Raw genomic sequence first — 13,113 nt, forward strand, 5'->3', positions numbered from 1 at the left:
CTCTCCTCCTGAGGTTAAATATTTTGTTACATAACTACCTTATGTAAGAGCCCTCACTATTTCAATGAAAGATCCACGATCTCCTCCACCTCTTGACCAGAAGGTTTTGGAAAGAATTGCCAGGACTTCTCTTGTGCTAATTAAAGTGTCCTCAAGTGTTCAACCTCTGGATGATGATGAACCTAAAAGTGTTCAAAACAGGGCTCAGACTCCAAGGAATCAGCTGCCAAGTGCTCTCTAATGAGCAGAAATTTCACATAACTCAGGCCTCAGGGGGCTCGGGCCTCCGCTGGAGCCATGCCAGCAGCACTGGTGTCTGCAGGTGCTTGTGGGCACATGGGGCCTGCCGGGACAGCAGTCTGGCCGCTGTGGCTGGTCTAGGAGCTGGCTGGAGGGCTGAGCTTCTGCTGACGCCTGCAGCTTGAACAATCCTGCGCCACTCTTTGCAAAGAAAATTCTGCTCTCGTGGCTTTGGGGCTAAGATACTTGCCTCATCTTCTCATTTTCCTCATTTTGAATTCCCTCATTTGGGGCCCCAGGTGCTTCGCAGTTTCTATTTTTATCCTTTGAACTCCTACTAGAGACAGCCCTTTTTTTTTGGGGGGGGGGGGTTGGTACATGCCTGGCTTACTTACCTGGAGGTACATGCTTGTTGCTTCCTCCTGGCTCTTTACTCAGGGATCACTCCTGGCAGGGTTTGAGGGACCATATGTGGTGCTGGGAATCAAACCCTCATCAGCCATGTGCAAGCTCTCTGATCCCTTTCGAATTTCATTTTTGAGGTCTGAGGTATAGAAGCCAAGTAACCATTTTTCAAAGAGCACTGGACCAGAAAGTTGGGAGGCCTGAGATTTTTCTGCTTCCTCACCGTGGACTCCGGGCCAGAGTCTAGCTCTCCTGGGCTGTTCCCTCACCTCTTCTAGCTCAAGTTGAAAGAAGCTGGTGAACTGAATCACTCATGAGTAAAAGCCATTATAGGCTCCTCTCTCCAGAAGTCTACAATTTCTGGGGACCCACCCCTACCCACCAATCTACACTCACTCCAAGCAAAGGCTGTAACTTCCAGGGTCCAAACTCTTCTCTATTCAATTAGAGGAGGTTTTTCATATTCATATCCTGCCACTTCCCCTGACATTATGCTCTGTTCCCACTGGAATTCATTTGGACCACACCTAAGGTGCTTAAAGGTTACTCCTGAGTTTGTGCTCAGGAATCACAGTCTCATTCCTGGCAGTGCTGAAGATAGAACAGGGGTAAGCCAAGCACATACAAGGCAAGTACTTCACAGCGGTAGGGCGTTCGCCTTACAAGCAGCCAACATGGCCGACCCGAGTTCGATTCCTCCGCCCCTCTCAGAGAGCCCGGCAAGCTACCGAGAGTATTCGATATGCCAGACACAGTAACAACAAAGTCTCCAATGGAGACGTTACTGGGCCCGCTCGAGCAAAATCCACGATCAACGGGAGGGCCTTTACTTTACTTTACTTTACTTTTACTAGGTCTCCAGTCCCTCACCTTGGAATTCTGGCATATTCCTACATAACCATGGTTCTGAAACATCTTTGAGACCTACCTTTTGTTACTGCAGAGGTTTACCTGCAAGAAGACTTGGTCCTCTCCTGCATTACAGCAAGTACGTAGGTGATTACACAGCAGAGTGACAAATGCCCGGAAATCATTCCTTGGCCTTTGCTTAAGGGGTTTCTCTTGCTCTGCTAATCCCGTTTCGTGGTCATCTGTGAAGATGACTCCAATATTTCTCCTGTGTTCTGCACCGTGTCTCTGTTTTTTTTTTTTTTTTGGGACACTTCTAGAGATGCTCAGGAACTGCTCCCTGCCTTGCTGGGGGTGGGAAATGGGGGCTGGGGGCCGGCCTTCTGAGATCCTGCACTCAGCCTCCTGGGCTATCTCTGGCCCACAGGGCGTCTTAGCTATCACTTAACCGCAAAGAATCTCTCACATACGCTTGGTTATTTCTGTTTCCTCCCTCGCTAGACCGCCGGCTCTCAGCTCCGTTTTGCACCGTTCATCTCCAGACCTCAAAAAAGAACTCTGAGGCCTGTGCACGCAGTAAATTCGAGATCAACCAATCAAGGCCAGCGTGAGCCCGCAATCCAGCCAGGCCGACCTGGAAAGTGCTTCTCGAGGCTTGCTTTTGCTGGCCGTGCCCAGGCTGCAGGAGCCGGGAGGACACACGGGGGACACACGGAGAACAAAACCCGGGGGGGGGGGGGGGCGGGCGGGGGAAGGTGACAACGAGCACTTCTCGGGAGCCGCACTTCCAGGGCCCCGCCCCCCGCCCCGCCCCGCCCCGGACTGCCGGCAACTCTGGGACCTCCCGGAAGCGGCTCCGTCCGGCTCGCCCCCGCGCCCCGGCGGTGGGCGTGTCCCTCCTGCATAATTAACCGGCGGGGGCGGGGCCGGGCCCGCCCCCTCGGGCGGGAAGGGGGAAGCGCCGCGGCGGCCGCCTGACTGGAATGAGGGTGGCTGCGGCGACTGCGGCGGGAGCGGCGGGAGCGGGAGCCGGGCCGGCCATGGCGGTGTGGACGCGGGCCACCAAAGCGGGGCTGCTGGAGCTGCTGCTGAGGGAGCGCTGGGTCCGGGTGGTGGCCGAGCTGAGCGGGGAGAGCCTGAGCCTGACGGGCGACGCGGCGGCGGCCGAAGCCGAGGCGTCGCTGGGGCTGGCGGCGGCCGCCTTCAACGGCCTCGCGAACGGCGGCGGCGGCGGCGGGGCGGGCGACTCGCTGCCCGCCAGCCCGAGCCGCGGCGGCCTGGGCCCCCCGAGCCCGCCGGCCGCGCCCGCGCGGGGCCCCGCGGGCGAGGCGGGCGCGTCGCCGCCCGTGCGCCGGGTGCGGGTGGTGAAGCAGGAGGCGGGCGGCCTGGGCATCAGCATCAAGGGCGGCCGCGAGAACCGGATGCCCATCCTCATCTCCAAGATCTTCCCGGGGCTGGCGGCCGACCAGAGCCGGGCGCTGCGGCTGGGCGACGCCATCCTGTCGGTGAACGGCACGGACCTGCGCCAGGCCACCCACGACCAGGCCGTGCAGGCGCTGAAGCGCGCGGGCAAGGAGGTGCTGCTGGAGGGTGAGCGGGGCCGGGGCGCGGGGCGCGGGGCCGGGGCGGGGGGCGCGGGGCGGGCGCCCGGGCCGCGCTCACTTTGTTCCTCCCCTCCCCCGCCGCGGCGCCGCGACGCTCCTGGCCGGGGACCCGGGCCGGCCCCGGACGCCCGACTTGGGACTTGGGGCGGGGGTGGGGATGGGGGGGTGGGGCCCGCGCCGGCCGCTCTCCGCACGCCCCCCCCCCTCGGACACCCCTCCCCACCCCACCCCCAAAACCCACCACCCCACCTAGCAACCCCGCCCGGCCTCCCGCTTGCGCGCGGTGAGCTCGAGCCAGCTACCTCGAGAGCGCGGGGGCGCTCAGGGGGTCGGCTCCTCGGTGGGCTCCCAGCGGTGATCGCCGGCGATGCGCTCCCTCGGCCTTCCCCCCCGCCCTCCAGCCCCCCGAACCGAGCCGAGGCGTCCGGTTTAGCGTGACCGGCTCGCGTGCCCACCGGCGCCGTGCCCCGGAGGGCGAGACGCGCCGCCGCGGGGTTCCTCTGCGCGCCGAGGCGCGCCGCTCCGTGGGCGTTTTCGAAGAAAGCTGAATTCTCTTTGCCTGGAGTGAAGTTAGGAGGCGCGTGATCTTACACCGGAGAGGTTTATTTATTTATTTATTTCCCCCTCCCCCCTTTTAACGAGGGGTGTGTGGCGATATTAAAGGCCGAAATTCAAAACTCGGCACCTGAATAGACACGTGTAAGCCAGTTGCTCGCTTCAGACGTTTTTTTTTTTTTTTTTGAGTGATGGGCTTTCTTGATCCCAGGCGGCTCGGTCGTTCCCGGACCTTTTTAATAGCTGGTAAAGGGAAGACAACGGAAAAAGCGAGGTCCCTGGTCTGTAGTTGGGAGAGAGGATAGGAAAAAACAGAACCACACCCACACACACACACACTAAAAAAAAAAAAAACAACCAGAATCCGCCAGCGACTTACGAGTGTCTGATTGTGCAATGCAAACAATATATGCATGCTAAGGCAGTGCAGAGTTAGGAAGTAGTGGAAATTGGGTTTTAGTCAAGGAGATGTTTTCTGGGCAGAGATGAGTCAGGAGGGTATTCCTGCAGAGGAAAATCGGGAATGGGGACAAGGAGGAACTAACTCATCAAAGCCCCAGCCCAGAATTCCAGCTTGGCAAAGTGATTTTCACTTTTTTTCCAGACCGGTTTGTGAAATTCCAGTGTCCCACTTTCTTTAAAGGATTTTTTCCCTTCATTTAGTGTCAGGGTGGAACTCTGCTCAGAAAATAGGGTTTGTAAAAGAAGTAGAACCACAGAGAGGCACTTATGCAATGCCTATGAAAAAACCTTGGAGAGAGTTCAAACAGCTTTGCATGTGGGAGCATTGGGGTCAATTTCTGGGTACCACATAGTCCCCTGGACCCCACAGGGTATTCCCCTCAGTTAGTTCCCTGTCATAGGTATCTTAAAGTTGATCTAACTAAGTTCTTAGAACTAACATAACACTATTTTTGTAGTGTTCTATGATGAAGATGCATAGTTTAAACCTTTACAACAGATTTGTTTTGGGGCCACACTTAATCTGGCAGTATCAGGGCTTACTTCTGGCCCTATGCTGCTTTAGGGATCCTCCCTGGAAGTGCTCAGAGAACCACATGTGGTGCTGGGAATTGAACTTGGGTCGGCTGTGGCAAGGCAAGTGCCTTAACTGCCCTATTACCTCTTTGACCTGGGTGGGTTCTTTTGTCCTGTTTGTGAGGAGGTACAAAATAATTGTTTTTATTTTGTTTTGTTTTTGGCTACACTCAGCTGTTCTTAGCTATTTTATACATCTGGTTCTATCCACAGGGATCATACCTGGTGCATATTGGGGATCATAAGTGGTGCCAGGGATAGAACCCTCGTCACCTTTGTGCAAGGCAAGCTGCCTACCCACTGTACTATCTTTCTGGCCTTAAAATAACATTTTCGTGGAGTTCATGCCCAATTCAATCATCTGATCAGTGGCTGAATGAATAGCAGTACTCCTACATAAAAAAAAATAACATTTTCAAGTTAAAGGATATAAAATTACCTAGAATATGCAAAATCTCTAAAAACAGTGATTTAATGTAACCAGTAAAATATTTGAAATTGAGATCTGATGTCCCATCTAGAAAGTAGGTCACTTTTAATTGCTAGATTTTATGCCAAGCTCTTGAAATTTTGGAAGTATATTAACCTTCTGTTAGATGTCTCAAAACTTGAAAAACTATCTTAGCATAGTGATTCTCTTTTGTGGTGTGGGCAGGGAATTTCAGGCATGCCTTTGCCACCCCCTAGAAGTAAAAACTGTTCTCTCTGGTTCCTGTGATTAGGGACCTGAGTTTAAAGGGCTCCTTTTTTATCTCTGGGATTTGGAGGGATTATTTATTCATCAAACATTTATTCAATATTACTACCCACCAGGGATACTTGAAGACGCCTGATTCTTGGCCACAGGAAGTTGTAGTTGAGAGAGAGAGAGACAGAGACAGAGACAGAGACAGAGAGAAAGAGAGGCCTGAGACACAGCAGGGTGATTGCTTTGCATCTCAACAGACTGCATGCACACTTAGCCAGCGCTGGAGGGCTGGGAGGTAGAGCACCTCTAGGAGGAACCTTCTGCAGTGGGAGTAGCTTCTGAGCACTTCTGGGTAAGGCCCACTCCCCCCAAAAAGTCCTTTGTTGGAGCCACAGCTCAGTAGGTTAGCATGTTTTGTATGTGAGAGGCCCAGGTTCAATCCCCAGCTCTGTTCCTCAAAAAACTTTAGGGCTCCGTGCTGGAGTGATAGCACAGCAGGTAAGGCGTTTGCCTTGCACGCAGCTGACCCAGGTTCGATTCCCAGCATCTCATATGGTCCCCTGAGCACCGCCAGGAGTAATTCCTGAGTGCATGAGCGAGGAGTAACCCCTGTGCATTGCCAGGTGTGACCCAAAAAGAAAAAAGAAAACATTTTAGGGCTCAAGAGGCAGTACAGGGGTTTAGGCACTGCTTTGCATACTGCTGATACTAGTTTGATCCCTGACACCACATATGGTCCCCCAGCACTGCTAGGAGTGATCTCTGAGCACAGTGGGTATGGCCCCAAGTCAAGAAACACACTTGTTTGTCATTAATTTAAAAATAAAAGGGATAAAGAATAAACATGCGGCTGGAGCAGTAGTACAGCAGGTATGATACTTGTCTTGCACATTGCTGACCTAGGTTTTTTTCATGGCATCACATATGGTCCCCCAAGCACCGCCAGGAGTAATTCCTGAGCGCCATCGTGTGTGGACGGAAAACCAAAATCAAAATATATTGGGGCTGGAATTAGCACGGAGTGTCTGAGCTTGTGCTTTACTTTGCAGGAGGTCCAGGGTGAATCCCTGGCACCACATGGTCCCCAGAGCACTACCAGGAGTGATCCCTGAGTTATTGCTGGATGTGGCCACTCCTTCCCCCCAAAACCCAAATAATAAGTATGGTAAAGAGCTAAAATAATATAATCATAGAGAGGAATCTATATGCTGGAGAGGGTTCGAGCAATGCTTAATAGACCAGAGGTTAACAGTGCCCAGGCAAATATTGATGGGGAAGTTGAAGGTTGTATTGAGCCCCTACCCTAGTAAGCTTGCACCATCAAACACGCAATGAGAAACCTTTGTGTGTGTGTGTGTGTGTGTGTGTGTGTATGTGAAGCAAGGAGGTTTTTATTGAATGAAACTTGCTTAGAAAGATGTGAAAGCAAAGAGGGGGGATGTGTTCAAGAGAGAACCTGGGGACCGGAGCAATTGTACAGCAGATTAGGCTCTTGCCTTGCAGGTGGGCGACCTGGGTTTGATCCCTGACACCTTCTATGGTCCCCGGAGCCTGCCTGGAGTGATCCTTGAGCGCTGAACTAGGAATAAGCTCTGAGTGCTATTCGGTGTGAACCAAAAACAAAAAAGTAGAGGTGGGGAGAGGAGAGAGAACACAGCCTTCTTTAGTGGAAATACAGAAACAGAGACAAGCAAGCGAGATATGTTTTCAAGGGAGGACAGGAGCACAGACGCTATCTTGTGTAGTGAAGATTGTGCACAAATGAGGATTTTGTGGTCAGATATCCTTGGGGTTGTTTCTGACTAGTGGTTTGTAACCCCTAGGCGGGTTACTCAGCCTGTTAACTAAACCTTAAGTCTCCTCATCTGTAAAGCCAACGTGATTATAAAACCTCCCTCCAAGGCTTATTGCTCATTTAACAGTTGATGGGCTGGGCACATTTCTAGTCATGGGGAAGGTAGTAGTAAACAACCCCAAAGAACAACAACTGGGGCCGGAGTGATAGCACAGCGGGTAGGGCGTTTGCCTTGCACACGGCCGACCTGGGTTCGATCCCCGGCATCCCATATGGTCCCCCAAGCACCGCCAGGAGTAATTTCTGAGTGCAAAGCCAGGAGTAACCCTGAGCATTGCTGGGTGTGCCAAAAGGCAAAAAAAAAAAAAAAAAAAAAAGAACAACAACTGAGGTCAGAGTGATAGTACAGTAGGTAGGGCGCCAATCTAACTTCCATCCTCAGGACCCCATGTGGTCCCCTGAGTAGGAGTAATGCCTGAGCACAGAGCCAGGAGTAACCCCTGAGCATGTGGTTCATAAACCAAAAAGATAAAAGACCAATGACCACAAGTCAGGGGTGTGACCCAAGTAGTAGAGCACAAGCTTGCCCATGTGTCATCCTGGAGTAGGTCCCCGATATCACATGGCACCATACCCCAGCATGAAAGCATGAAACTGCCTGCACAGCAGTTTAAAAGAAGGGGTGGGTAGAGCAATAGTGCAACAGGTAAGGTGCTTGCTTTACATGTAGTGGCCCCAGATTTGATCCCTTGTACCTCATGTGGTCCCTGAGCCCCACCAGGAGTGATCACTGAGTGCAGAGCCAGGTCTTGAACACTTCTGGGTGTGGCCCAGTTAGAAAAAAAAAAAGAACAAAGTCTGAACAGTTGAACAAAAGCATTATCACCAAAGCCAAGATAAGACTTATTAGAATCAAAGGTTCCAAAGAAATACATGGTAAGATTATGAATTTAGTTTTGAACAGTGGCCAGTGCCGTTGACATAGAGGGCCGGAGAGAGAATAGCGGGTAAGACCCTTGCTATGCAGGTGGTGAATCCCGATTTTATTCTGGCACCTATATGATCCCCTGATTATCACCTGAGTCATCTCTTACTTAGCACTGCTGGGTGTGACCCAAAACCAAAATAATAACTCTTTTACTTCATTAAAAAAATGTTACGTTTATCTTTGTATTTCATTTGAATGACTAGACGTGTTTATATAAAACCTATGTCCTTGTACCTAGATTCTTTATATTTTGATGGATGGGAGAGGGAATCTGGGTCACACCTGAAGGGTATTTTGACTTAGTCTGGCTCTGCTCAGGAGTCACTCGTGACAGTGTGTTTTGGAAATGCCTTAATCCTTGTACCAGCAGCCCTCCTCCTATATTATTTAGTTTTTGTCTTTCTGGTTTGGGGGCCACAACTAGCATTGCTCAGGGTTTATTACTGACTTTGTGCTCAGGGGTCCCTCTTGGTATACTCAGGGAACCATGTGGAGTTCTAGGGATCCAACCTGAGTTGGCCATATGCAGGGCAAATGACCTACTGCTGCACTATCTTTCCAGCACAAATATTATTTCTTGGAACATTCCCTATATGTAAAATATGGCCTTCAAATGAATATAGAAATTTGAGTTTATTGAGTTTAATATTGACTGGTTATGAACATTTTATAAATACTTAGAAGTAAGCACAGCGGGGTGCCACCGAAACAAAACAGAACAAAACAGCAATTGCTTATGGTTTCTGACTGTGAGCTCAGGGATCACTTGGATCATATATGGTGCCACATATGTGGTGCCAGAGATTGAACCAAAATAAGTTGTATGCAAGGTAGGCACCTTAGCTGCTGTACTATCTCTCAGGCCCCCATAACCGTTCTTTACTTTAGATCTCAAAGGATAACTTAGTGACTTCAGCTGATGTATTTCTGCAGAGTATTTCTTCCAGAATAAAGGTTACTCTCTATTGTGATTAAATGTATATCTTTAGACTTCAGATTAAATTTCATTTGTGTGTGTGGTTTATTATTATTATTTTGTTTGCTTTTTGGGTCACACCCAGCTGATGCTCAGGGGTTACTCCTGGCTCTGCACTCAGGAATCACTCTTGGCGGTGCTTGGGGGACCATATGGGGTGCTGGGAATCGAACCCAGGTCGGCCGCATGCAAGGCAAACGCCCTACCCGCTGTGCTATTGCTCCAGCCCCAGTGTGTGTGTGTTTTTTTTTTAATTGTTCTGGACTGTTTAAGATCTAATCACTGTCCATGTAGGTTAGCATGCATTCTGACTTCTTTTTCTTCCTACTCCTTCCTTCCTTCCTTCACTCCGTCCCTCCCTCTATTCCCTCCCTCACTCCCTTTCTCTTCCTCTTTCCCTTCCCCCACTCCATACAGGGCCTGTTCTCTATCACTGAGCCACATGCCTGACCCTGAATTTTACCTTTCACCTTGAGAAGAGAATATTTGACCTTTATTAATGTATAATGTATAGACAGCATTTCTCCCCCCCCCCGTCTTATGACCTCTGTCTTATGACAGTGCCTGTAAACATTTGATATAGGAAGTGATACATCAGAATGTCATAGAGAGGCTGAGCAGTATGACTAATTTGACAGCCATTATCACAGTGTAGCTTTTGCAGTTTACTCAGGAATTGTGTGGTTATGTTTTGTTATCTTCTTTTAACTAAATCTCTATAAAATGAATAAGTTTTTCAGATAGTTGCACAAGGAAATCATGAATTTTAGATAGTCCTAGCACTGCAAATAGTAATAGAAAGATAGAGCTGATGTTTCTCCTCCCAAAAAGGAACTCTGTCACTCTACAAGGTAATCTTATCTGCCAAGAAGTAAGCCTAAAAGAAATTGAAACAGACTAATAGAATAAGGAGTTATATGCATTATTGTCAATGAACTTCACTCTTAAGAGTATATTATACTTAGAGTCATATAGAAATTAAACTCGCATGATTTCATCAGGGGTATGTTAGTGCGTTTCATCTTTATCCCATTGTTCCTTGATTTCTATTTTTATCTGTTTCCTATTTATACATTTGACATTAATGAATATTCATAGATGGAGAGTGTACACTCTGTGGGTGTGAGCTGTCAAAAGTTTTAGGCCTAGGGAGCCGCCCAGGCTTTAAATTGCTTTAGAGTAAGGAGTGGTGTCCTAGAAAGTTCAGGTTGGCAGATGGAGTGTAGGAGGGAAAGACATGAGGTAAGGGAAAGCAGTTAGGCGGTTGTTGCAACACCACAAGGGTAGTGAAATTGGAAAGCGTGAAGCGGAAAAATATAAACGAGATAGAAACAGTGGATCTAGGGGTCGGAGAGGTACTACAGTGGGTAGAGCATTTGCCTTGCACGTGGCCAACCTGGATTTCGTCTCCGGGATCCCATACAGTCTCCTGAATACTGCCAGGAGCAATTTCTGAGCGCAGAGCCAGGAGTAAGCCCTGAGCACTGCCCCCCCCCCCCAAAAAAAAAGAAAGAAAAAGAAAGAAAAAGAAGAAATAACAGGTCTAAAGGAACAATTTGAGACTCAAGGAAGAGAGAACAGTACAGGATAACATCTAGATTTCTGGCTTGGGAAATTAGATAAATATTAAGAACCAAAAAAGAATGGGAGAGAAATTAGTATTGTAATTTTAGTTTTGGGAACTAGAGAAATAGTACAGTGGGTAGGGCATTAGCCTTGCTCAAGGCCTACCCAGGTTCGATCTCTGGCACTGCATGTCCCCCTGAACCCCAGCAGAAGTAATCCCTGAGTACAGAGCCAGGATCCATGAGAACAATTGGGTATGGGGAGGAAATACTTTTTTTTTTCTTTTTTTTTCTCCTTCCCCCCCAGGAATTTTTTTTTTTTATGCTGTAAATCGAACCTGCATCCGTGTTCAAGGCAAATGCCCTACCTGCTGTGCTATCGCTCCAGCCCCAGGAGGAAATGTTTAATTTTGATGCTAGAGATATAGCTCAACAGGCTAAGCACATGGGAGGGCTGTTCAATCCCTAGCACCCCAGGGTCCCCTGACAGCTGCTGGGAGTAAGTCCTGAGTACCGTTGGTGTGACCCCAAAATAAAAAATAGTCTAGGTTAGTTTATTTTAGGTTATTTTATTTTATTTTATTATTATTTTTTTGCTTTTTTTTGGGCGGGGGGTCACACCCAGCGATTCACAGGGGTTACTCCTGGCTCATGCACTCAGGAATTGCTCCTGGCAGTGCTTGGGGGACCATATGGGAGGCTGGGAATCGAACCCAGGTCGGCTGCGTGCAAGGCAAACGCCTTACCTGCTGTGCTATTGCTCCAGCCCCGGTTAGTTTATTTTAAATGTTTGATTCAATTTATTCATTTAATCACACCAAAACAACTTGAGCAAGAGTATATAAAAGCAAAACTCCTAAATAACCTACAGGGGGAAATGTACTTAGATTGCATTTTTTGGGGGAAGGAGTAGCAAATAAGGCTGATCTTTGTAAATTGTGTACATCTTAAATTAATTTGGAGAACCTTGTTCCCTCATTCCCAGAGTGGGCTTTATTTTCAATGTCAGATAGATAACATGTATTTAAACAGAGATTAGTTTTTTACATGTTAAATTTTAATTACCTATGTATATTTTGACACAAAAGACCCTTTGCTCGTCTGAATGACATACAGGACTGTAGTTGAGAGATACGCCAAACCTAAGCTGGTGATTTATGAAATGTCAGGGTGGAGGTGGTAATTGAAGCTGTGAGTATTAATACAATCATCAAGAGAGAGAGCAAATTAAAAAGAAGTCAGCGCGGCCTGGAGGGTGGCTCAGGACTAAAAGCACCTGCTTGGCAAGTAAGGAGTTCAATGCCACACACATGCTCCAAGCTCATTCCTGGTAGCTCTGCTGTCTGGGACCCTCCGGCGCCACGACAGGGAATGTGATTTTTGGTGCATAGCCAGGTGATAGCACAGCGGGTAGGGCGTTTGCCTTATAAGCAGCCAACATGGCTGACCTGAGTTCGATTCCTCTGCCCCTCTTGGAGAGCCTGGCAAGCTACCGAGGGTATCTTGCCCTCATGGCAAAGCCTGGCAGGCTACCCGTGACGTATTTGATATGCCAAACACAGAAACAGTTGTCACAATGGAGATGTTACTGGGCCCGCTCGAGCAAATCGATGAACAACGGGAAGACAGTGACAGTGACAGCCAGGTGTGTGTGAATACTTCCTCCAAAGTGTGTTACCTTGGATGGACACCACAGCTGAATGAGCACTGCAATGAAAGGTGTAAAAACATCACAGTCAGGAGTTCAAGCTCTGCTGAGCACCTGTATGAGCATTATCGCAGCCTCCATCAGGTATAAAACCAGGTGTTCAACCACCATAAAGTATATGACCCCCAGCAATTACCACAGATGAGTGTGTGGTCACCACAACCAGATGTGTTACCACATCTGGTGAGCACCACAGCCAAGTGTGTGAGCATCATAACCAAATGTGTATGTTCCCCAGTCATTGCAACAATGGGAAGGGAAAGAGGAACGATACATGACATATTTACATACATAGCACTGTACTGTAGCACTGTCCTCCTGTTGTTCATCGATTTGCTTGAGTGGGCACCAGTAACATCTCTATTGTGATACTTGTTATTGTATTTGGCATATCGAATACGCCACGGGGAGCTTGCCAGGCTCTGCCGTGCAGGCAGGATACTCTCGGTAGCTTGCCGGGCTTTCTGAGAGGGGCGGAGGAATTGAACCCAGGTTGGCCTTGTGCAAGGCAAACACCCTACCCGCTGTGCTATCACTCCAGCCCTCTGTGTACATACATACATAGAGAAATCAAACCAGCACACAATCATGCAGAATCCCTATGTTTAAAGTGAGATGGGAGGAAAAGGTATCTGAAGTGAAATGGTCCACGAGGTAGCGAGAGCAACTGGGGAAAATGGTGAATTGGAAGGAAGGGAGACG

General features: G+C 49.0%; 1 protein-coding gene across 1 annotated transcript in view; it reads left to right on the top strand.

Moving 5' to 3' along the window:
• Positions 1–2,477: 2,477 nt before the first annotated feature.
• SNTB2 (syntrophin beta 2) overlaps positions 2,478–13,113 on the top strand; it is a 71,512-nt gene continuing 60,876 nt past the window's right edge. Inside the window, exon 1 of the mRNA XM_056136840.1 lies at positions 2,478–3,084. Within this exon, the coding sequence (XP_055992815.1) occupies positions 2,478–3,084 (607 nt within the window). The remainder of the gene's footprint in view (positions 3,085–13,113) is intronic.

This window comes from Sorex fumeus, unplaced genomic scaffold (assembly GCF_029834395.1).
Source record: "Sorex fumeus unplaced genomic scaffold, SorFum_2.1 ptg000122l, whole genome shotgun sequence".
Taxonomy (NCBI): domain Eukaryota; kingdom Metazoa; phylum Chordata; class Mammalia; order Eulipotyphla; family Soricidae; genus Sorex; species Sorex fumeus.